Source organism: Marmota marmota, unplaced genomic scaffold (assembly GCF_001458135.2).
Source record: "Marmota marmota marmota unplaced genomic scaffold, marMar, whole genome shotgun sequence".
In the NCBI taxonomy this organism is placed as follows: Eukaryota; Metazoa; Chordata; class Mammalia; order Rodentia; family Sciuridae; genus Marmota; species Marmota marmota.
The window spans coordinates 1,497,026-1,521,633 of NW_026000079.1; the positions used below are offsets into that span (position 1 = coordinate 1,497,026).

General features: G+C 47.3%; 3 protein-coding genes across 5 annotated transcripts in view; 1 reads left to right on the forward strand and 2 right to left on the reverse strand.

Annotated features, from left to right (window-relative positions):
- Bcan (brevican) overlaps nt 1-3,934 on the reverse strand; it is a 36,846-nt gene extending 32,912 nt beyond the window's left edge. Inside the window, exons 1-5 of the mRNA XM_048814940.1 lie at nt 3,594-3,934; nt 3,375-3,504; nt 3,200-3,281; nt 576-686; nt 3-347 (exon numbers count right to left, since the gene is read on the reverse strand). Of these exons, the coding sequence (XP_048670897.1) occupies nt 3-347; nt 576-686; nt 3,200-3,281; nt 3,375-3,503 (667 nt within the window). The 5' untranslated portion in view covers nt 3,504; nt 3,594-3,934. The remainder of the gene's footprint in view (nt 1-2; nt 348-575; nt 687-3,199; nt 3,282-3,374; nt 3,505-3,593) is intronic.
- A 7,989-nt stretch (nt 3,935-11,923) lies between these two features.
- On the forward strand, nt 11,924-21,223 carry Gpatch4 (G-patch domain containing 4). The gene is made up of 8 exons (XM_015502720.2): nt 11,924-12,374; nt 15,856-15,984; nt 16,448-16,521; nt 16,617-16,709; nt 16,809-16,892; nt 19,018-19,109; nt 19,471-19,521; nt 19,732-21,223. Exons 2-8 carry the CDS (start codon nt 15,906-15,908, stop codon nt 20,558-20,560), a joined length of 1,302 nt encoding a protein of 433 aa, XP_015358206.1. The 5' UTR covers nt 11,924-12,374; nt 15,856-15,905; the 3' UTR covers nt 20,561-21,223.
- On the reverse strand, nt 16,917-24,602 carry Naxe (NAD(P)HX epimerase). 3 transcript variants are annotated; one of them, XM_048814693.1, is made up of 7 exons: nt 24,489-24,602; nt 24,281-24,389; nt 24,047-24,157; nt 23,850-23,963; nt 22,262-22,409; nt 21,561-21,768; nt 16,917-17,111 (listed from the first exon to the last, which is right to left on the reverse strand). In XM_048814693.1, the coding sequence occupies exons 1-6, from the start codon at nt 24,515-24,517 to the stop codon at nt 21,566-21,568; spliced, it is 714 nt and encodes a 237-aa protein (XP_048670650.1). In that variant the 5' UTR covers nt 24,518-24,602; the 3' UTR covers nt 16,917-17,111; nt 21,561-21,565. The 3 variants fall into 3 exon arrangements, with proteins under 3 accessions (XP_048670650.1, XP_048670651.1, XP_015358207.1); XM_048814694.1 differs by lacking the exon at nt 16,917-17,111 and adding an exon at nt 18,653-19,185; XM_015502721.2 differs by lacking the exon at nt 16,917-17,111 and having other exon boundaries at nt 21,515-21,768.
- Between the last annotated feature and the right edge of the window lie 6 nt (nt 24,603-24,608).

Genomic DNA, 24,608 nt, shown 5'->3' on the forward strand with positions numbered 1-24,608 from the left:
GCGCAAAGTCAGCGCCACGCTCTCGTCCTCGATGCCGTTGACCAGCTCGCAGCGGTACCGGCCCTCGTCCTCCAGGCGCACGCCCTCGATGACCAGGGAGGCGTCCAGGCGATGGCTCCTACGCATCCTGGCGCGCCCTCCCAGAGGCCCATAGCCCCGGGCGTGCAGTCCGTTGGTGATGAGAATCAGTGTCTCCCGGAGCTCCCCGGGCTCCACTTTGCTCCAGCGTACCTTGTAACTGGGAGGCGAGGCGCCCAGGACGCAGGGTAGCGTGGCCGTGGCCCCACGACGAGAGTGAATGACCTCGTGGATGGGGGGCAGGAGGTAGTGGGGGCCCGGGTGGAATGCTGGGCAGAGGGGGCCACAGTGGCAGGAACCCCCTGATCCTCACTGCCCCAAGTGCCCATGCAGACCCTGCCCCCAGAGACTTTCCCCTGGTCCCCTGACCCTCTCCATTGCCCATTCCCCACTGACTCTCCTAATACCTCTAACAGCGGCCCTTTCCACTCTTCCCTCCCACCCCTGATGTCCACCCCCCAGTGTGTTCCAGGTTCTGGGCTGGGCTGGGGTCTTACCTGAATCCCCCAGGGCTTTGTGGAAGATGGCAAAGGCCCAAGGGAGAAGGAGTCGGCACAGTGCAGGAAGGGTGAGGCCACCTGGCATGATGGGCAGTCCGAAGGCACTGTCTGCAGGGCACAAAAGGGGCATTCCCTAGGACAGGGGAGGGGGGAATGGGATGGGAAAAGAGGAAACCCCTTAGGAATTCCTGGAGGGAGCTATCCAACTGGGAAGCCCAGGGGGCAGAAAAGGAGCTGGTGACAAAAGGAAGGTATGGCCAGTGGAGGGAGTAAGGACCCCACCCACTCTGCCGGAGGGCCATCCCTCTTCCTGGCCCACCTCTCCTCAGTCAGCAGGTCCTGATATAGCATCTCTGTCCTGTCCCATCCCAGGTGCTACTTCCTGAGCGTGCCATCCAGTTGTCATCTCCAGTCTGTCCCCCCCACACCCCTTCTCCATCCCAAATTCAGAATAAATATAACCTTGACATCTCCTGCTTGAAACAGTGGCTCCCCAGTGTCCTGAGGATGAAGTCCAGTCTCCTGACTACAGTTTCCCAGTCTCCCTACGATCCAGTCTCCCCTGCATGTCTGAAATCAACCCCTGTGCTGTCCCTCACCATCCCCCACTCTTCACTGTGCTCCAGACATGCTGGACTTCTGGCAAATTCCAAAGCAGCCCAGTTGAAGGTCACCTCCTTTACACAGGCATCAGTTGGCCCCCACCCCCTCTGGGAAAACTTCTCATTCCCAGTTTGCTATACTGTAGTGCACTGTGATCTAATGTACTGGACTGGGGATTGTTTTTCCTTAGAAGTAATTTTATTAATATCTAACCTAATGGTGTGAATTTGAAAATAATCATGTGCATGTGTAGATTATATAAGTGAGGTTTTCCAGAAGTTATAAAGTATAAAATTAGAAAGCCATAAAAACTATTTCAGGGCTGGGGTTGTGGCTCAGTGGTAGAGAACTTGCCCAGCATACAAGAGGCACTGGGTTTGATCCTCAGCACCACATAAAAATCAATCAATCAATCCATATATTATTAAAAAACTATTTCAAATGCAATTGTCTATTTTGTCAGAAGATTCCCCCCTTCTTTGTCATATCTATTTTAAATTAGACTGAGGACCCTTTGATCTGGTTTTATTTTTCAAATGTGGCTCTTCCACATCCTAACTGCAGAACTTTAAACAAGTTATTTAACCTCTCTCTGCCTCCTGTCTGCATTAGTAAAATGTGGATAATAATAGTATACCTACCTCACTGAGCAGTAAGTAGATGTGAGGATTTGATGAATTAATATGGTAAATGTAAAGGGTTTAAAGCAGTTCCTGATACAGAATGTGTGTGTGTGTGTGTGTGTGTGTGTGTGTGTTTGCGTGCTTTCATCACCATCATCTCCAGTTCTTAGCTCTTGTTTGTGACACACAGTAGGAGTGTCTGTGGGTGTTTTAATGAATGAACTTACGTTAAGGACCTCTGAGAGGAAGAGAGAGGGTATGGGGAGAGAAAGGAAACTTCCTGAAGAGTAACCAGAAATCTAAAGAACTGAGCTCCATCTTCCTGCAAATGAGGGCCAGACACTAACGTGCTGGAGAAACAGTTTAGTAAGTAAGAAGTAAGAAGTTCCCAGTGATTCAAAGTGAGAGTACTTGCGACAGGATCTGAATGAGAGACCCTCCTGCACTGTTAGGAAAACCTGCTAAATAAGGGTGACCATGGCCAGGTGTAGTGGCACACACCTGTAATTCCAGCAGCTGGGAGGCTGAGGCAGGATTGTGAGTTCAAAGGCAGCCTCAGCAACTTATCAAGGCACTAAACAACTCAGGGAGACCCTGTCTCTAAATAAAATACAAAAAAGGGCTGGGGATGTGGCTCAGTGGTTAAGTGCTCCTGGGTTCAATTCTCAGTTACCGCCCCCCACCAAAAAAAAAAAGAGTGACATGAGAACTGACATTGAATCTGGAACCAACTATCATGACAGCTAGCATCAACATCTTAAATGTTCAACATGTATAAAGACATGAATTGGCATGAACATACTTTATACAAAGATATGAAAAATTGTGCTCTATATGTGTAATAAGAATTGTAATACATTCTACTCTCATGTATTTAAAAAATAAATAAAAAATTAAAAAAGAACTCTGAAATGACTAAAAAAATGTTTAAAGTCAAATATGCCTGACACCACTTCAAGCACTTTGTGTATATACTTATATACATAAGTGTGTATTTCCCCTTCCTAGCAATCCTGTGAGGACAGGAACTAACAAACACCATATGACACATGTTGAAACAAAGGTGCACACTTTTTAGGAAACTTCAGTGTGGTCACATAGTAAGAGGAAGGATCTGCTGGGATTTGAACCCAGATCTGACAAGCTCTTTATCACTGATCTGTATTTCTGTATTGTTTAAAAAATATTTTCTTGTCAATAGACATTTATTTATTTATTTATTTATTTATATGTGGTGCTGAAAATCTAACCCAGTACCTCCCACATGCTAGGCAAGTGCTCTACCACCGAGCCACAACCCCAGCCCCATATATTTCTGTAGTTTAAAATGAGTCTACATAGTGTTTTCATGCTTTTGCCGAAAATGACACGGTAGCCAGCAGCCCCATTGCCTACCTGCGAGAAGCTGGTCTCTTCCAGAGACGAAGGGAGCAATGCTCAGCTGCTCTCTGTCCTGCTTAAGGCAGTCCAGTGGGTCCTGGTAAAGGTGTTTCCGGGTCTCTCTGGAAGTCCAAGCACTTTGAAGCCCCAGGGCTTGAGCACTTGACCAACGTGGTTACCCCCTTTATACCTTTGAGAAAGGCTTCATCCCTGTGCTCAAAGAAGAAGAGTGCTGGAAGCTTCTCTCAACCATCAGTCCAGTAAGCCAGGCTAAGTGACCTGTGTCCAGCCCCGTACCTTTATCTGTGGAGCTCACCATCCTGGGACCAGGAGGAGATGATGGGTTTGGGATGAGGGGTGGGAACCAAGAGGGAAGATGGAGTAAAGGGGTCAGCTCAGAAATGATTACCTGGAAGAGTGCAGAAAGCAGGTGCCTTGTTTCTTCTAAACACTCTTGAACCAGAAGGGGGTGGAGTGACCAGTGGGTGTGAAGGTGTAGGACCGGTGGGATGGGAATGAGCCCTGAATGTGGCTCACAGATCCATGGCAGTCAAGCTCGGGTCCTCTGCACTGCCATGTGGGTCTCATTTAGGCAGCTCCTCTACTTCGTCGCTGCAAGTCCTCTGCCCACCGCATCTGGGTGTGCATGGCCTTTGGGAAGAGGCTATTAAGGTGAGATGCTTCAAGGAAGCTGACCCCTTCTATCCAGCTCTGCCCTCCCCATCTGTCCGTCTGTCTGTCCTTTCCTTCTCTGTTCCCACCCATGGGAAGCACAATTTCCCATTGTCTCTGTCTTTCCCCCTATTGTTGACTAACAGGGCGCCTTTCTTTATGCCGTGGGTAATGGCAACGAAATGTCAACAGCTGGGGATGTGGGATGCAGGACCGGCTGGCACATACCACCGGAAAAAGAGCCTGGGTGGGGGGCGGGCTCGGGACAGGAATTGACATCCAAGGAGAAGAGAATGGGCTGAGGGGGAGAGAACAGGTGGTGAGAAGGTTGAAATGGGGTCTCCCTCAGAATTCCAAGTTGCAAGATTCTGAAAAGATTTTATCTGAGTCCAGGGGAGTGGCCTGCTTCCACAGAGGGCAGAGGAAATAGCTACTATTAATGCAGAGACATAGAAGAGATGGAAATTAGATGAGGAGGAGGACTTTTCTTTCTTCCTTTTTTTTTGGGGGGGGTACCAGGGATTGTACCCAGGGGACTTAGCCACTGAATAAACCACATCCCCAGGGCTTTTTATATTTTATTTAGAGACAGGGTCTCACTAAGGTGCTTAGGACCTTGCTAAATTGCTGAGGCTGGCTTTGAACTTGCAATCCTCCTGCCTCAGCTTCCCAAGCCGCTGGGATTACAAATGTGTGCCAGTGTGCCTGGCTTAAAGTCTTTCTATTGAGGGATGATTCACATATTCAAAGAGCACACAGATCTTAAGTGTAAGATCAATGACTTTTTTACCTGTGTATACATCATGAACACAGGTAACCCCCTCCAGATCAAGATTCAAAACATTCCCTACAATCCAGAATAAATCCAACTCCTTTTTGTTTGCTATCAAAGCAGATGAAGGACTCCCACTATACATCCCCATTAATAGTTGTTTAGGAAAATTCAGGGCTTTAAATTGCTTCTTAGCTTTTTTTTTTCTCTGCTGAGCAAACCTACGTCTGTAGCCTTGGGTTTCTAGAACCACACAGTTCCAGAACTGGGGGTCACCTCAGAACAGTGAGCTTCCTCATTTACCAGATGAAGAAGAGATGGGGAAAAGGGTGATTTGTCCCAAACCAGAACTTTCTGCTGTTTTCCACCAATCCCTCTTTGGTTTCTCTTCAAGTCACAAGAGCTCCAGGTTCTCACTTGGACCACACAAGGGCACCCCAGTTATACTCTTCAGGGGTCCAGTTGGCTGTATTCCTTCTGTTCACTCCATCCCTGTCCCCAAGCCTTTCCTTCCTCCTCCCTGGACAGTCTCTCATGAGAGAAGACAAATAGCCCCCTGTCTCCTCGAACAGGACGCCCTGATCCAGTGCATCTGATTGGCTTCTTCCCAGTTCAAAGAGGGAGAGGGAGAGGGACGGGAGGGGAGGACAAATGCTCCCCAGCCTGGATGGTTGTCTGTTTCCCAGGTTCATCCATCCTCCTCCTCTCCTCCAAATCACTTCTTAACTGTGGCTGGAAGTCTTTGGTATGTGAACCCATAAAGGCTGAGCAGGGCAGAGAGGAAGGCCTTGAAGTATTTGATAGACGCAAGAGGAACCCTTTGACGACATCCAGAAAGGGTCAGTTACTGTTGGAGATCACATAGTAATTAAGTAGCCCAGATAGTTCATCTCCAACGCTAGAGGAGTTCTTCCTTGCCACGAAAGAAGAATCCCTCCAAATGTAGAAGAAGGTGAAATGAGGATTTCTTTGTCTCTCTCCCTCCCGCCCCGTTGTGTTTTGTTTTATTTTCTACTGAGCCACCCAACACCCACCCCACTTTTAAAATTTTTATTTATTTATTATTTATTTTATTATTTATTTATTTATTTACTTTGGTGCCAGGAATTGAACCTAGGGCTGCTTAACCACTGAGCCACACCCTCAGCCCTTTTTTATTTTTTGTTTGAGACAGGGTCTCACTAAGTTGCTGAGGCTGACCTCCAATTTGTGATCCTCTTGTCTCAGCCTCCCTGGTTGCTTGGATTACAGGTGTACACCATCATGTGGGGGCTTTTTTTTTTAATTTTATTTTAAGGTAGGGTCCTGCTAAGTTGCCCAGACTGGCCTTGAATCAGTGTGGGCAATTTGTGAGCCAGCCTCCCAAATCTCTGGGATTACAGGTGTGCACAGCCCCTCCCAAGTAATTTGAATAAACATAAAAAATGTTAGGCCTAGGGCTGTGGATACAGCTCAATGGTAGAGTGCTCGCCTAGCATGGGAAAAGCCCTGAGCCCCACAAAAAAAAAAATTTAAAAAGAATCCAAAAAGCCAGGCGCAATGGTACACGCCTACTAATCCCAACTACTCAGGATACTGAGGGAGGAGGAGCACAAGCTCTAGACCAGCCGAATCACCTTAGCAAGACCCTGTCTCAAAACAAAATTAAAAGGGCCGGAGATGTTGCTCAGTCGTACAGAGCCCCTGGGTTAAATCCCCACAAAAATACATATATAAAATAAAATGAAATTAGGGTTGGGGGTGTAGTTTAGTGATAGAGCTTTTGCTTCGCAAGAGCAAGGCCTCGGGTTGGGTTCAATCCCCAGCACCGAAGAAAAAATGAAAATTCCCCTTTAACACCTTGTTATCTATCCTTCCAATCGTGCAAGGCACTTATATATCATACATTTCTATTTCCATACATTATACATATAATTTAAATGGTAACATGCAATACGAAAGAGCGCCAGCAGGTGGAGTAAGAGGGCTGCGTCAGCCGCGCCACGGCCTCTGCAGAGTTCTGGGCGCCACACCCAGTTCCTGTCAGGGATCACCAGATGTTTACGGCAGAGGATGCTCAAATCAAAGACTTCACCGCTCCGACTCAGAGCGCCCCGCGGACCCTTGTTTTTCTTTGTTCAGCTAAGCTCTAGTTGTGGAAGGGGGAGTCCCAATTTCTCAAGATGCTTTGCTTCATGTTTGGGGCAGCAGTGCCAGGAGAAGAATAAGGCCGGGATTCCTTGGTGTCTTTTTTGCCATGGTGGATCCCTTTCCCATCTCTACTCTGGCTGGTGTTGAGATCTTTTCTACAGTCCCTTTCGGATTTTTTTTTTTTTTTTGTACCAGGGATTGAACTCAGGGGCACTTGACCACTGAGCCACATCCCCAGCCCTATTTTGTATTTTATTTAGAGAGACAGGGTCTCACTCAGTTGCATAGCACCTCTCCTTTGCTGAGGCTGGCTTTGAACTCGTGATCCTGGTGTCTCTGCCTCCTAAAAAGCTGGGATTACAGGCCACCACAACTGGCCCCTTACAGAAATTTTTCCAAAGCTTTTTTGTTTTTCTTTCTTGTCTCTCTCTTTCTCTTTTTCTCTATCTCTCTCCTTGGTACCCAGGATTGAACCCAGGGGTGCTTAACCACTGAGCAACACTCCCAGCCCATATATATATATATATATATATATATATATATTTTAGAGGCAAGGTCTCACTGAGCTGCTTAGTGCCTAGCTAAATTGCTGAGGCTGGCTTTGAACTGGAGATCCTCTTACCTCAGCCTCCTAAGCCACTGGGATTACAGGCCATGTGCCACCATGCCCGGTTTCCACAGCATTTTTGCTGATATTTCTGAAACTATTCCATTTGGATTTAAAAAAAAAAAAAGCACAGGGTGCACACCTATAACCCCAGCTTCTCCAGAAGCTGAAGCAGGAGAATCACAAATTTGAGGATTACATGGGCAATTTATCAAGTTTCTGTCTCAAAATAAAAAGGACTGGGAATATAGCTCAGTGGCAAAGTGCCCCAGGGTGCAATCCCCAGTAAGGAGATGCAGAGAGAATGAAAAAGAAATAAAAGAAAGCCAGTGTGTTGAAACCCATAGTCCCTAGGACAACTCTAGAAGTCCAGCAAGCACTGCAAAGGAGAGCCGGCCACCAGCGTTTACACAGGCTGGGGTTCCAAGCCCCTTGAGAGAAGTGTGGCCAGGGAAAGGCGAGGCACAACTAGAGGAACAGGACTTAGGGGTCAGAGACAGGTCTTGACCCAGATCCCAGAGAACAGTGGCTCCAAGGGCAGATGACAGCACAGCATCTAAGAGAATAAATAGTGAGCTGAACACACACTGATGGCAGCACTAACGCTGTGAGCACATTTTAGCCCACTTCCTGTCTCTGTGCTCTGCCTGGCCCTCAAGTTACTCATCTACAACTGGAGGCAATTACATAAAATACAGGATAATGGTGAGAATCAAAGAAATCACCCCTCAACATCCACAGGGGAATGGTGTTAGGACCACCTACAGATACGAAAATCTGGATGCTCAAGTTCCTTACATAAAACAGCCTTGTATTTGCATGTAACTGAGGCACATCCTTTCAAAAACTCTATTGCTGCTGAGCAACATCACCAGCCCTTTTCATTTTTTTGAGACAGGGCCTCTTAAATTGCTACAGGCCTTGCTAAGTTGCTGAGGCTGGCCTTAAACTTGTAATTTTCCTGCCTCAGTCTCCTAAGAGGCTGGAACTATAGGCGTGGGCCACCACACCTGGCCCTCCTGTATATTTATTTATTTTTAAAATTTCACATTTTTTTTTTAGTTGTAGATGGACACAATACATTTGTTTTGTTTATTTTTATGTGGTGCTGAGGATCAAACTCAATGCCTCACACCTGCCAGGCAAGCTCTCTGTTTTTCTTCTCCGATTTTTTTTTTTTTGGGGGGGGTACCAGGGATTGAACTCAGGGCACTCAACCACTGATCCACATCCCCAGCGCTATTTTATATTTTATTTAGGGACAGGGTCTCACCAAGTTGCTTAGCACTTCACGGTTGCTGAGGCTGGCTTTGAACTTTCTGTCCTCCTGCCTCAGCCGCCCCAGCTGCTGAGGTTATAGGCATGTGCCACTCAACCTGGCCCCGATATTTTTTATCTGTGCTTGGTTGAATCTGTGGATACAGAGGGGCAATTATATGTTGATGTTTGTGAAAAATGATATTTTAAACTATAAACCACTGTGCAAAAAGTTATTTTATTTATTTAATTTTATTTTCATACTTGAGATCAAAATCACAGGCACTTAACCGCTGAGCCATATCTTCAGCCCTTTTTATTTTTTATTTTGATACAGAGTCTTGCTAAATTGCTGAAGCTGGTCTCCAACTTGAAATCCTCCTGCCTCAGGCTCACAAGTTGCTAGGATTACAGGCGTGTGCCACTGTACCTGGTAAAAATGATTTTTAAATGGTAAAGCATAGTATGCTAGGAACTATAAAATTTTTACTCTCATGAACTCAAATGGTTAATGAATTAGGAAAATTAGAAACTGCCTAGACTGAGGATTAGGAAAGATCTTATAAGATCAGGCACACCTTTTTTTTTTTTTTTTTCTGAACAGAAAGAAAAGTAAATAACATTCTCTTAGGTAAATATTGCCAGTATTTGTTATACAAGTATTAAAAAAAATCTCACATTGTATTGCAACCACAGATAGTTTCTCTTTCTGCAATTTCAGATCCACTGACGGGAATAAAAATGAGAAGGGAAGGAAGAGAAATGGCACCCTAGGCCATGAGCCACGGAGGTTTTCTGAAATGGAATGCTTTTTATAATTGTTCCTCACCTTTGACCCGTTTCCCTCAGCACTGAGAAACTCTAATTTGTATCCATTTGCTATTTTGAAATTATTATTCCTAATGAAAATAATGCATTAATTGATTTTTTTCGAATGGTACTGGGATCGAATCCAGGTCCTCATTCATGTTAGGCAAGTGCTTTAACACTGAGTTAGCACTCCCAGCCCTGATCGCTGACATTTTTAATTGCAAAGATTACTGTTAAAGAAAAAGCTTATTTGTTGATGTTTGTCAAAGCACAGTAAGGCCGACTTCATTCAGGGCCAGAGAGACAGGTTTAGATAGGTCATGGTAATGGAATTCTGCATTGGGGGAGAGGGATTGGATTAACTCTGAATAGAATAGGGGCAAATGGAAATTTATAGCCAAGGAGTAGGATGGGTTATAAAGAGAGAATGTGAGGGGTGAGGGGATTCTGGCTAAACCAGCCTAACAAGGTGATCAGGCATCACCTGGGGCTGGTGAAGGATGAAGAACCTGATCAGATATTGAGAGTGATCAGATATGAAGGGGGGGTATTGCTGAATGGATTTAGCAGGGTTCTTTGCTAAAACTGAATTTTATAAAGTGCGTAGATTTGGCTGTGAGAAGCTTCAATAGATTCAATAGCCTGACTCAAGTTTGGCTAAGCAATCATTATCAATATAAAGAAGGGGGAAAGGGCATGGGGGTGGAGCACAGGATTAGCCTGTTCAAGGGTTCAATCCCCAGCACTCCATACCTGCACCCCTCAGAAGAAAAGAGCAGGCCAGGTGCAATGGCGCACACCTGTAATTCCAGCAGCTTGGAAGGCTGGGGCAGAAGGCTCACAAGTTCAAAGCCAGCCTCAGCAACTTAGCAAGGCTCTATGCAACTTAGATTGTTTTAAAATAGAAATGAAAAGGGCTTGGGATGTAGCTCAGTAGTAGAACTTCTGGGTTAAAAAAAAAAAAAAGAGCAAGAAGAAGCCATAATTTTCCTATACCTAGGAATTCCTTGTTTATAATACACTGATGCTCTTCCCTTGTTATTTTTGTGTGCTTATGGAGAATGGTGTATGCCTGTGAACCCAGCAAATCAGGAGGCTGAGGTAGAAGGATTGCAAGTTTTAGGCCAGTCTGGGCAATTTAGTGAGACTCTTGTCTCAAAGTAAATAAAGCCAGTCATGTGTGTAATCCCAGTGACTCAGGAGGCTGAGGCAGGAGGACTGCAAATTCCAGGCTGCTTCAGCAACTTAGTGAGACCCTGTCTGAAAATAAAAAATGAAAAGGGCTGTGTATGTAGCTCAGTGGGAAAGAACCCTTGGGTTCAATCCCCAGTTGGGGGGGGGGGGGATCTGGATGGAAAGGAACCATGAAGGCTAAATCATTTGTTTTCAAACCTGACTTTTAATCTTTTAAAATATATATACATACATACACACACACACACACACACACACCACACACATTTTTTTTTTGTTGTTGGAACTGGGGATGGAACCCAGGGCTTTGCCAATGTGAGGCAACTGCTTGGTGGTGGAGCTACATCCCAGCCCTCACACACACAAATAAGATAATGGGGGTAGAATTGGGGGAGGGGTAGTAGAAATTGAAGTCCTATCTGTGGAATTTCTGTGATCCCTGAAATACTATAATAAAACTCACTTTGTGAAAAAGATTGAACCAGTCCAATACTCTAATTGTACATATCAGGGCAAGGGTGCTCTTGATGCTAAGAAGTGATTTGTTCAAGGTCACACAATTAGTAGCAGAGTGAGAAAAGGACTCCCATTCACAGAATGCTCTTCATTTGGATCCCGCTAGAGGAATGTCTTTGTGGCATCCCAGGTTCCTTCTGCAAGCATCTAAATTTCCAATATCCAGGATCCAGAGTTACCATATGTTAAAGTAAAGGTAAGACGGGGAGTGGTGGTGCATGCTGTAACCCCAGGGACTCGGAAGGCTGAGGCAGGAGGATGTAAAGGAGGATCCTAAGTTCAAAGCCAGCCTTAGCAATTGAGAGAGGTCCTGTCTCTAAATAAAAACTAAAAAGGGGCAGAGGACCTAGTTCAGGGGTAGAACATCCCTGGGTTCAACCCACAGACTAAAATAAATAAATAAATAAATCTGTGGGAAAAAACTTCACGGAGGATGAACTAGGTATAGTATTCTAAGCATCGGTGCCAGGCCTAACTGTGAAATGGCTTTTTTTTTTTTTTTCTGCTTACAAGCGTCCAGGGGCGTTAAGCCCTCGGAGGACGGATGTGCGGAGGCGGGTGAGGGGCACTTGTCCTCCCTGGGCGGCTCAGGAGACCCGGGGCCGGTGAACACTGGGCACAGCTGCGGTCGGCGGCACGTGCGGCTCCTCCCTCCCTGTTCAAAGACCCCCGTGTCCACAGGGAAGCCCAACGGCCCGGGCAGGCGTGCGGGCGGGATCTCGCGGGCTCGCGTCTCCGCCTCCCCGAGTTCCCCGGAACCGGCACGTCCTGGCACACCGGGCAGGGTGGGCGGGCACAGAGTGTCCGAGGAACCTACTGACATTTCTAGTCTCAGAATAACTGTTCCCTAAAGCTGAGGTCCATTCCCGTCCAGCACAGCTCGGCGGCCACCCCCTGCCGCCCCACGACCTGCTCAAGCCGCCCCCGGCGCAGCCCAAAGCTGTACTCGGCATCCCGCGGGGACTCGGTGACGACGCAGTCCCCTGCCCCTCGTGGCCTGCGGGGAGGAAGCAAGTGGACCATCCAGGGAACCCAGGGCAAGGCACACCCCAGCGCCCAGCGTCCACGACACCGAGCCTCCGAGACGGCTTCCGCAGGACTGGGACCCTAGGGCCCACGGGCGTCTCTATGGTCCCCGCAGCCTAGAAGGACCGGGACGCGATTTCCGGGAAAATGGCGGCGCCCGAGTCAGGCGTGGCACATGTTTCCGCGGAGAGCACCTCTCGAGGCGGGTAAGGCTCCCTTACCCGGGCTAGGAGCGGCTGGGAGGGTAGGAGACTGCAGCAGGAGGTTGGAGGCCGGGGAAGAGCAGCCGGCTCCAGGGCTGCTCTAAGACAGAGGCCCTGCGCCATCTGGGAAGACAGGTTGGGCAGAGAGTGTCCCCAAGCGTGCCCGGCCTTCACGAGGATCGCGGGGCACCCCCGAGACTTAGTTTTCCCCGCACCCACTGGAAGTCCGTTTAAAGCGATCCCCATGCATGTCATTCGGTTCGATAAATGACCCAAAGCATTCTCGATTTCTGGAGAGGCTTTATGTGTCAGGCGAACAAAGCCTGAGGGCGTGTGGTTTTGAATTGCCAAGACAAGGGTAGACTTGGTAAGCCTTACCGCAGAGAGCAAGAGGGGCTGTAAGGAACCGAAGAGCTAGTGGTTAAGAACAACAGTTCTGGAGTTGCCCCACTACCGATCCTGCATCCACTCCTCGCTAGCTATTTGATTTGGGCAATAGCGTGTCTGTTTGCTTTTTTTTTTTCAGTTGTAGATGGACACAACATCTTTATTTTTATGTAGTGCTGAGAATCAAACCCAGGGCGTGCGAAGCAAGCGCTCTACCACTGAGCCACAACCCCAGCCCCCTGTTTGCTTTTTTTTTTTTAATTACTGATAACGCCTCCTAATGTCCTTGTTGATCAGTTGAAATGTGATAATCCATGTGAAGTAGTTAACAACAGGCTGGTACAGAGTAAATGGGCAATGTGTAAAATATGATTGTTGAAATCTGGGGATTGATCAGAGATGACTTCTGAAAGGAGATTGTTTTGAGGTGGCCTAAAAGGCTTCAGCATTTGAATTTTACTTGTCTTAGAGTATCAAGAAACAAGATGGAGCAATTTCTTTACTTAAAACTTTCTGTGGAAGCTCACAAGGTAGCAGCTATGGTTTCAGGTTATCATCTTTCACAGTAGAAATGTGAAGCATCCTGAATTTGTACTGGGGACTGCTCACCATTTTTCTTCTTTTTTTAATGTTTAATGGAAAATGCTTAGAGCAATGCATGTTTATACGTGGATTAGAAAAAAATGGCAGAATCCCCAGGGCTCTTCTGCTGGGATGGAAGAGGGGGGATAAGAGATTCACAAAAACCCCCTTAGATAGAAACTGCCCCTAAATATTTCCAAACAAGCATACAAAACAGGCCAACAGTCTCCTGCTCACCATTCTTAAATCTAACATATTATGTTTAGGAGGAGTGGCTGTCATGGTGTGTCTCATTTTTTTTTTTAAAAAAGATACTTACTATGTCTTCTTAAACAAAAGTTTTCCCTTAAGAGTTGTCACTTTGGAGACTGGGGTTATGGCTTAGTGGTAGAGGGCTTGCCTAGCACATGTGAGGCACTGGATTCAATCCTCAGCACCGTATAGAAAAGTAAACTCATAAAATAAAGTTGAAAAAAAAAAGTTGTCACTTTGGGGGCTAGTCGTTAGTAGAGCACTTGCCTAGCATGTGTGAGGCATTGGGTTCGATCCTCAGCACCACATAAAAATAAAAAAAAAAACAAAATAAAGGTATCGTGTCCGTCTACAATAACAACAAAAAAGAGTTGTCACTTTGGGAGGGTATGAATTACCCTGAGTTATTCTTGACAATCATCTGCAATAAATGAAATGTCTATAATAAATGAAATGTCTGCAGATATTAGCACAAGTTAACTGTGAGTCAGCATTGATAATCTTAGTTTTCAATGTCTTATGTGATAAGACACTTTAACCATTTCAGAGACAAATTTACATATAAGTTTGATAATACCATTCTGGGTTCAAATAGAATAACATGAGTTACTGTAAAGAAATGCCTCTAGTTGATGGAGTGATAGGGAACCATTCTGGAGTCAGGCTGATTGGGCTATTATTCCATTTTCATCAGCTGTGTGCTCGGGCAAGAAACTCATAAAGGAAGCATAACTTATCTCGGAATTGTCAAGATTATATGACAATATGTGTAATCTACCTGTTAAGCATTAAATGCTCAGTATGAGTGTCCTTCTAAGCCAGGCATGGTGGTGCATGTCTATAATCCCAGCGATTTAGGAGGATCACCAATTCAAAGCCGCCTCAGTAATTTAGTGAGGCTGATGAAACTCAGTGAGACCTTGCCTCTAAATAAAATATAAGGGCTAGGATGTGGCTCAGTGGTCAAGTGCCCTGGGGTTCAGTTCCTCAGAGTGCCCTTCTAAGCTGGACATTTTCAGAAGGGGAGCTCCACCAAGGCAGACACAGCAGCACTGTGGGGAAAGTGTAGCTCCTTACCAATAGGACCGTGTAAATGCTGTGACATAGTAGAGAATGTAGGCTTTCCTAACTATTACCTTAAAACTCAGGTTGATAAGGACCTTATAGCTTTATTTTTATAGGATAATAAATTTTGGGAGATGGTATATATGGTGGCAGAGTGTGGACTCTGCAGACAAGCTGTTTGATTTGAATTTTGCACACATTCCTGTGTGACCTTAAGCAAGTTACCTAACCTCTTTTGTAAAATAGAGATGTTTGTTTATATTGGTACTGGGGATTGAACCCAGGGGTACTTAACCACTGAGTCATATCCCAGCCCTTTTTAGTTTTTATTTTGAGACAGGGTTTTATTAAGTTGATTAGGGACTCACTGACTAGCTGAGGCTTGCTTTGAAGTTGTGATCCTCCTGCCTCAGCCTCCTGAGTCACTGGGATTACAAGTGTGAGCCACTGTGCCCAGCTAAAATAGAGATCATTATAATACTTTCCTGAATCCACATTCAGGAAAGCATTAGCATACCTTTGTGGTGAACTCTCCATAAATCTAGGCATTAGTGTTAACACCATTCCTTCTTGAGTCTGAGATATGTTGGTGTTGGACAGTCAGGGAGCTCCCCAGGAGCAGTCAGGAAGAAACAGGCCCTCCTTCCTGTCTCTCCTGAGGGCTCAGGAAAGAGAATTCTTACAAGAGCAGCCAGAGTAGGGTTCATTCTGCCACGCGACCAGCGCAAGCTTCATAAAAGAAGGTTCGATGTATAAGAAATTGCTAGTGAGTTTTAAATTAAAGAGACAGACTCTCATTTACCTTTAACTCCAGCTCATGAGACGGCTTCTCCTAGCTCCTGCCTCCAGCCACCTAATGCGGTGGCGAGGTTTACAGAAGAGACAAATGAGAGAGGGAGAGCATGCCAGGGAGTGAGCTTTTTTGGGGGAACAAAAAATTCAAGGGAAAATCCCATCCAATGAAGGTTAAGGGGGGGCAGCATCCCAAGGTCAGGGCTGGCGATTGGGTCTTCAGGTCAGTGGCCAGGCATGCCTCTGCACAGACAAGCCCTCGGACCTGGGAAAGGGTGTGGGATGGCTTTTACACCGCTGTGTCCAAGCGCCTCTCACCCAGCCTGGGAGGTAACTCATTCACGTGCGAGGATGGCCTCCCACAGTTCATGGCTGCTATGGGCATTTTCTTCTTTCCTCTTAAAAGGATGATGTCATTTCTCCTCCTCTGGTGAAAGCCAAGCCTCTTTGCCCACCATGAGCATCACCCCAGAGGTCAAGAGTCGTGGGATGAAGTTTGCTGAGGAGCAGCTGCTAAAGCATGGATGGACTCAAGGTTATCCCCATGGAGCCTCTTCCATAATCCCCAACTCCCTGCCCACCTTCTGCCTTGGGGAGAGGCCTCCTGGATTACCCACTGTAGTCCTTTAGTTAGAGGAAAAGGTAGTTTAAAGGAAAATTTTACAGAAGAATAAGTTTTCTGATTTATTCAAAAGAGAGAAGAATGGGGAAAATTTGACAGTGGATAACAAGGAAGAAGAAGTGGTTGGGAGGACCCAGGGAGGGAGGGAGGGACCTGGACTCTGTCCCTGAAGAGTCAGGTAGAAGGTTAGCTTAGGTTTAGACACAGTGGGAATGCATAGAGTGGCACTAGAAAGAATGAGACTAGAAGTCCTTCTAAAAGGGATAAAGTATACCCAAATGCTAAGGTGTACAATGGCAAGGAGTGACATGTGTGGAGTGGCTGGTGGCTCAAGGCAGGCTGCAGAATAAGCCAAGTTATTCACTGTTCTCTGCAGGCAAAGGACTAGGCCGGAAGGAAAATGGCATCACCCAGGCCATCAAGGTGACTCTAAAGCAAGATACTCATGGGGTAAGACTGGGCAGGCTGGTCAGCATGGACGAGAGAGGGGACCCTTGAGGGCTTGATGGACAGGTACTCAAGGTTCATACTTATTCCCCTGGCAGGTGGGACATGATCCTGCCAAGGAGTTCACAAACCACTGGTGGAATGAGCTTTTCAACAAGACTGCAGCCAACTTGGTAGTAGAAACTGGGCAGGTATGAGCTCTGATAGGCAGGCACAGGAAATGGAGGGCCTGAGACACGGTGGGAAGGGAACATATGGTATGCCACCTACTCACTTATACCTTCCTGCAGGACGGAGTGCAGATAAGACGCCTTTCCAAGGAGACCACTCATAATCGTCCCAAGCCTAACATGCTGTATCAGAAGTTCGTGAAGGTATTAGAGGCTGGGGTAAGAGGGCCATCCTTTTTGCCTTCCTGGCTTCTCTTGGAGCCTGAGCAATTGCTTTGTGTGCCTTACCAATTATCAGGACCGTCCATAACCTAGTATGATCCTGTGCTCATCTTTCTGGGTTAACTTAGACTGCCCAAGTTCCTAGTAAGAACGGAGATCTTCAGAGCTGGGTGAGTGGCACATGCCTGTAATCTCAGCAACCTGGGAGGGTGAGGCAGAAGGATCATAAGTTCTAGGCTTGCCCCGGCAACTTAGCAAAACCTATGTCAAAAAAACAAAAAGGGCCAGGGAGGTAACCTAGAGTGTGCCTGAATTCAATCCAGTACTAACACCCACACATACAAATATTAACAATATAGCGGGGATATAGCTCAGTGGCAGAATGCTTGCCTAGCGTGTGAGAGATGCTGGGTTCAATCCCCAATACTGCAAATATACAGATCTTCAGCTGCATGGATCCCTGCCAGTCACTGGGGGAGGAATAATAGGGAATGGAGGATAGGGTCCAGATGGTGGCATCTGTGTCTATTCAAAGGACTTAGAAGGTAAAGGGGACCTAAGAATTTATCTAGTCCATCCTTATTTTGCATATGTGGCTAAATGGGTGAAAAGTAACTTGCCAAAGAGCCCAGTTGGCTAGTAACAGCAAATAGGACCAGAACCCAGGTGTTTGGTCTCTTTTTTTTTTTTTAATATTTATTTTTTAGTTGTAGAGTTGTAGTTGGACACAATACCTTTATTTTATCTGTTTATTTTTGTGTGGTGCTGAGGATTGAACGTAGGGCCTTGCACATGGTAGGCGAGCACTCTACCTCTGAGCCACAACCCCAACCCTAGTCTACTTTTTTTTTTTTTTTTTGGCACTGGGGATAGAATTCAGAGGTTCTCTACACTGAGTACATCCCCAGCCTCTTTATTTCTTTTTTGAGACATGGTATTGCTCAGTTGCTTAAAGCCTCACTAAATTGCTGAGGCTGACCTTGAACTTGTGATTCTCCTGCTTCGGCCTCCTGAGTTACTGAAATTACAGGTGCACACCACCACGCCCAGCTGGTTTGATTTTACTGTACCAGTAGAAGGGAGCTAACATTGAATGGCTATTATGTGCTGAGGGCTTTGCATATTACCTAGCAGATCTTTCCACTCTATGTTTCTCTCTGTTGTTGTACTACTCCAGTTCATGTCATGGTCACTTCTTTAACAGCCTCCTCACCCCTAGTCTCGCTCCCCACCCCAATCACTTTACCCTCTACAAAACATTCAGGATGTGGGCTCTAGAACAACTTTCAGCATGTCACCAACTCTTCTTGGACTGGGATGGTGCGGTCCAGGTTTATCTGGCTGTGTACATGGCCCTTCATGCCTTGTCCCTGCCTTTTCTCCAGCCCCACGTCTTGCCAGTTCCTCGAGGACAGTTACACTTTAGCCAACTAGAATGTTTCTTTTCTTTGAAGATACTGTGTTCTTCCACCTGCAGGTTTTTGCACGTACTATTCCCTCTGCCAGGCATATTCTCCTTTTGCTGATTTTCTTGTCTTCTAGACTACTCATCAGTTACTTTTAGAAACCCCTCCCAAGCCCTTAAGTCTGACTTGGGCCCCCCTCTTCTACCAGAGGTAGCATTTCCATCATAATTGCCTATGTTGGACTGTATTTCTTATCCCTTTCCCTATAGCTCCACCTGGGCTGGACCCTTCTCATTTTTATTCAACTTTGTATCCCCAGCTCCTTGGCCCATTGTAGCTTCTCAGTTAATCTAATTAAATGAAGGTGCCGTGAGTCGGTATTGGGTGGGGGTGGGTGGATGCCATCTTTATTGTCAGTTGTTGGCACCTGTTCTGTAACGGTCTGATGACCCAGAGCACTCCCTTCCTGTCTGTTCTGCCCACCAGCCAGCTATGAGCCCAAGGTTGCTTGCTTCCAGCAGCTGCAGTCTACCTTCTGCCAGGTTGAAGTATGCAGGCCCCCGTGCCTGTGGCTCTGCAAGGAGCAAGTTGGGGGCTGGCAAATTCCTGCCTAGGCTATGAATTCCTGGGAGGCTTCCACAAAGGAAGAGGGGTGGTAGTGGTGTTGAGTGGGCCATGTGCACGCACTTCATCCCTCCTAGACGGCCACGCTGACTTCGGGTGGAGAGAAGCCAGACAGAAACTTGGAGAGCATCAGTGATGACGACAGCCAGGGGCCCAGACCCCCAAAGATGTGAGAGTCCACTTTAGCATGGTGGGCGGGGGTTGGGGAGGGAGAAAGAGCCGAGTCCAGTGCCTGCCTGGGTTTCCTGGGGGTGGAATTGGGTTGTATTAATTAGTATGTCCTTAGCACTTCAGAAAGTGCCAGGTCTTGGGCCTGGGTTGTGGCTCAGAGGTAGAGCACTTGCCTACCATGTGTGGGACGCTGGGTTCAATCCTCAGCACCACATAAAAATAACATAGAGATATTGTGTCCACCTATAACTAAAAAGTAAATAAGGTCTTGAACAAAAATCTCAGTGTTAAACATTTTAGAGGGAAGGAGAGGTCAAGCCTTTCTGCCAATCTGTCTGTAACTCCTCATCTGCCCCCAGCCTGACTGATGAGATGCTGCTCCAGGCCTGCGAGGGGCGAACAGCACACAAGTAAGTAGTAGTCACTTCTGGGCTCCCTTCCTTTCTGCCTATCAAGCCTATGCTACCTTTTGATTATTTCTACCCCAAAGAAATAATTCTTGCTGTCTACCCATATGCTGCCTGAAAATAGGTAGTTCTCTGTCCCCAAGCCCCAACTTTCCCTGCAGGCCTAAGGATAGGCCCAACTCCCAATACCCTTGCTGACACTGTCTGTTTCAGGGCTGCGCGTCTTGGGATCACAATGAAGGCCAAGCTTGCTCGGCTAGAGGCCCAGGAGCAGGCCTTCCTGGCTCATCTTAAAGGCCAGGTCTCTGAGCCCTCTCAGCCACAGTCTGAAAGCCAGCCTCCCAACCCCCCCAAAAAGAAAAGGAAACAGAAAGAGCCTACAGCAACTGAGCAGAGTGTGGATGAGGAGCACCCAGAACACACTGAGCACAGCACCAGGAAAAGCAAAAAGAAGAAAAGACGACATCAAGAAGAAGAGGTCTCAGATGAGAGACGGAGTGGAGAGGACGAGGCCGCGGGGCCCAGTGGGCTTGAAGAACCCGGGAGCAGAGAGCAAGCCCATCAGTCTCTTAAGAAAAGGAAGAAGAAGAAGAGGCAGCACCGTGAAGGGGAGGAGGGGGAGGAAGAGACGGGGGTGTTGGGTGGAGAAGGAAGAGGGAAGGATCCTGCAAGTGGTGTCGGGAGAAAGGAGGTGACGAGCAGAGCGCACAGGGACCCCTGCTGCAGAGACAAGAAAAAGAAAAAGCAGCAGTGGCATGAGGAGGACTTGAGCGTGGCTGATGGGGATGGGGAGGAGACTGCTCCAGAGGGTGCAGCCAGGGAAGCAGGAAGCTCGCCCTGCGGTAACAGAAGCAAGAAGAAGAGACAGCAGTGCAGGAAAGAGGAGGAGGTCTCGGAGGTAAGCTGTGAGGGTGACAATGACAGGACTGAGGAAATAGAGAACAGAGGTAAGAAGAGGAGGCGGCAACAACTCAGGGAGGAGAGAAGGCGAGTCAGCACTGACCAGAGCACCACAAAGAAGAAACAGAAGAAGAGAGACTGAAGGCCTCTCAAGCTGGAGTCGGTTCCTTTTCAGTTGTAGCCTCCGAGACCATGGTCAGCATCCTACAGGAGGAACCCCTCCCAAAGAGGAAACTGAGCTCAGGGACAACAGTCTCCTGCTGGAGACAAGTGCTGCGTCTTAGTCAAGGGAGTGGACATGGTCTCTCCTACTCTCCCTGCAGCCTCCAACCCAGAGACATGAACTCAAGTGCCTCCTGGAGCCAGGCAGCTAAGGAACAAGGTAGACAGGGGCAGTGGGAACAGGAATATAGACAGGCGCATCCCTACCAAAATACGCCAAAATGCAGACTTATGGGAAAGGTCTTGGCTTTTAAATATCATGAAGGCTAAGAAAAACACAAATTTGGGATTATGGGCTATATTCAGCTCATAGGTTGCTTGTTTCTAACACTATACCAATTGACTATAAATAAATATGAACTTGAGCTCCAGCCTACAGGTACATACAAATTGGCATCTTTAATTCCAGCCTTGGAAGGTCCTGAATACAAGGTGTGGTACACACAACTAGAATCCCAGTTGAGGCAGAAGGATCACAAGTTCAAGTTGGACCCTTTCTCAAACTAAAAACGGGTGGGGATCTGATCAGTAGTAGAATGCTTGTGTAGCATGTTAGAGGCTTTGGGTTCAATCCCCAGGACCATAAAAAAGAAAAAGAAATTTCCTTGAAGTCTTTTGAAGAAATTCCTTCTGTTAACCTCCTGGAGTCTTGCTACATTAATGTAAATGGAAGTAGCTTAAAGACAGCATTCAGCTCGCTGTCTCAAATGGATAAGTGTCACTTGTGTATGAAAAACAGCACATCTGACTTGACAACTAGTTAATTATCATTTTTTTCTACATGCCACATGACCTCTCTTGCCTGTTCTGTTCCCCCAGAGGCAATACCACCACCCATTAATCTTTACATCCAGAAGAGCTCCCAGGACAACAGTTCTGGGAAAGGCACTAAGTCTTTATTGAGGAGAATTCCCACCCACCTGCCTCACTGGAGGCGGTAGACGCATTCAGTGTCCGGGTAGGATGGCAGGTTCAGCTGATACTTCTTTTCCAGAGCAGGTGGTACAAAACGACCTCCCAAGTAATGGTAGCGACCAGTGAACTGGGTAGCAGACTTTTTAGGTGCTGTCAGAGAGATGAGCAAGTCTGGCTGGATCCCTCCAGAGTTTCCCTTCTCCACATCCCATCCTGAAAAGAGGGTGATGCTCAGAAGTGTGGAAGAGGCCATAGGTCTAGTCCCCTTCTTCACTTCACTTTACCCTAGTCTTTTTTTTTTTTTTTTTTAATTGTAATTGGACACAATACCTTTATTTATTTTTATGTGGTGCTGAGGATCAAACCCAGGACCTCGCACACGCTAGGCTAGTGCTCCACCGGTGAGCTCCAGCCCCAGCCCGATTTACCCTAGTCTTAAGGACTGGGATGCCCCTTCAGTCCTTGCTGGAGGAACTGTCACCATAGGAGCTCCAGATACCTCTGGGCTTTGTTTTCTTCATGGGGCTAGCATGTGAACTCCTCCTCAGCCCTAAAAAATGTGGGACCTGGAAAGCTGTGTTCAACCCCTCTATACTCGTCATTTTAGACCTGGTTGGAGCTCTGGCTCAACAATCAGGATTCCAAGGTACCTGCTTTGCGACAGAGGGTAGAGCCCCAATTCCCCCAACCTTCTGGGTCCCAGCACCTGAGGGAATGTCGATGCTGGCAATCGGCACAGTGAGTCCACTGAGGACACTCAGGATGCTGCGGAATGGCTCCCGAACATCACCCTTGAAGCTGAAGCCAAAGATGGCATCCACCACCAACTCGTACAGCTCATCAATCATCATGGGCTGTGGTGGAGCAGGAAAAGGCAAGGATGTCAGACCAGCAGCCTTAACTGGGGAGGGCTATCTTCTGTACCCACAGAGCACTCAGAGGCACAGAAACTATCTCACTCAAAGCCATCTTTTTTTTTTTTTTTCTTGGCACTAGGAATTGAACCTTGGGGTGCTTTAACATTGAGCAACCTCTCCAGCCCTATTTATTTATATCAGAGATTGAAACCAGGGGCATTTAACTACTGAGCCACATTCCCCAGTCCTTTCACTTATTTATAAATTTTTTTTTTTTTTAAATATTTATTTATTTTTTTTTAGTTCTCGGCGGACACAACATCCTTGTTTGTATGTGGTGCTGAGGATCGAACCCGGGCCACACGCATGACAGGCAAGCGCGCTACCACTTGAGCCACAGCCCCAGCCCATAAATATATTTTTTTAATTGTAGGTGGACACAATTCCTTTATTTTTATGTGGTGCTGAGGATCAAACCCAGTGCCTGACACATGCCAGGCGAGCCCCCCAGGCCCAGTCCCTTTTTTATTTTTTGAGACAGGGTCTCACCAAGTTGCATAGGACCCTTGCTAAATTGCTGAGGCTGGCTTTGAACTTGGGATCCTCCTGCCTTATTATTCCAAGCCACTGGACTTACAGGCATTTGCCACAATGCCCTGCTTGTTTATTTTAATTTTTTTTGGGGGGGGGGTACCAGGGATTGAACTCAGGGCACTTGGCCACTGAGCCACATCCCCAGCCCTATTTGGTATTTTATTTAGAGACAGGGTCTCACTTGAGTTGCTTAGTGCCTCACCATTGCTGAGTCTGGCTTTGAACTTGCAATCCTCCTGTCTCAGCCTCCCAAGGTGCTGGGATTATAGGAGTGCACCAACAAAGGGCATACTAGAAAAAGGGGGGCATGGCCGTGGATTCAGGCCAAGCTGAGTTCACACACATTTTCTGTTCTGAGTGCTTGCCACTGGAGAGGCTACAGTGCAGAAGAGCCCAGGACAGAATCAGGAGGGCTCAATTTCTGGTCTCGGCTCTGCCATGATTCAATTCTGTGATTTTGGCAAACCACTAAACTGCAACTCTGTATCCTTGTCTGCAAAATGTGTTAAGAGTTTTTCTAATAAAAAACTCATGCATCTGCAGAAAAGATTTAGAGTGAGGCAGTTACTCCAGCCAGAGAGGGACAAATCATGTTTACAGCATGCGAGGGGAAGAGGATCTGACTACAGAGGGACTGGGGAAGAAAGCTGTAAAAAGTGGTGGCATTGGGGACTCATATGAGAACATCTTGTGGAGGAGGAGGGGCTACCACTTCTATTCAAATAGCATCCTTTAGGCATCTTCTGTGCTGGGACTGGGTAAGTGAGCTCCGCCTGGAAATGGGCAGAAAGCAGAGCCTGGAGTGGTTACTGGGGAGATGGGCTATTGAATGAAGCCACCTACCTCTGGGGGCATTTCACCAAGGAAAGGGATGTCCATTTTCTGGCACTGAGTCACCAGTGCAGTGAAGAGTGGTTTGTTGGGCCTTTTGGGGTAATAGATGGTTGGCTGGTAACCCTAAATGTAAAGGGAAGTGGCAATTTAACTTCAGATCCCAGAACCCTAAAGCCCTCCCCCAGGGCTCCTCCCCACATACTCACAAAGAGTTTGAGATGTCTAGCGCAGACCAAACCATCTCCTCCGTTATTGCCGGGGCCACAGATGACCAGGACAGTAGGGGGGTTCCTGGCCATGGACGAGGAGGGATATGCCTGAAGGCAGAGTCAAAGGGTTTTCAGGCAGTAACAGACCAGTTGGGCCAGCTCCTATACTTTATGCTCAGGAGTGTGGCCACCTCCTTGCTCCTCCCGGAGATCGCGGGTTGTGCCACTGACCTTGGCAATGGCTGTGGCGCAGCTCAGCCCAGCCAGCTCCATAAGTTGGTCCACGCTGAACTGGTACTCGTTGAACAACTCCTGGTCCACGGCCTGGGCCTCCTCCTGGCTGAGGGAAGCGCTAACCTGAGATCCTGCCCTCGGGTGTCACGAGGCGCCGGGCCCGAGGACAGCCGTCCACCGCGTGCCCGCCCCCGGCCTCGCCTACCTCAGGTACTTTACCGCGGTGCTCGCCATGGCCTCTGAGTCCCGGGGCCCACCCACGCTCAGCCGCTGCGTTCCCCACCACGTGGGGCCCGCGCGGCAGGCGCCGGCCTGACTTCTGACT

Coding starts and splice junctions, on each gene's coding strand:
- Gpatch4 (XM_015502720.2), top strand. CDS start 15,906: ATGAGCATCACCCCAGAGGTCAAGAGTCGTGGGATGAAGTTTGCTGAG. Junction 16,893..19,017: donor TGTATCAGAAGTTCGTGAAG/GTATTAGAGGCT, acceptor CATCCCTCCTAG/ACGGCCACGCTGACTTCGGG. Junction 19,110..19,470: donor GGGCCCAGACCCCCAAAGAT/GTGAGAGTCCAC, acceptor ATCTGCCCCCAG/CCTGACTGATGAGATGCTGC.
- Naxe (XM_048814693.1), bottom strand. CDS start 24,517: ATGGCGAGCACCGCGGTAAAGTACCTGAG. Junction 24,390..24,488: donor ACCGCGGTAAAGTACCTGAG/GTAGGCGAGGCC, acceptor CGCTTCCCTCAG/CCAGGAGGAGGCCCAGGCCG. Junction 23,964..24,046: donor CTAGACATCTCAAACTCTTT/GTGAGTATGTGG, acceptor CTTTACATTTAG/GGTTACCAGCCAACCATCTA.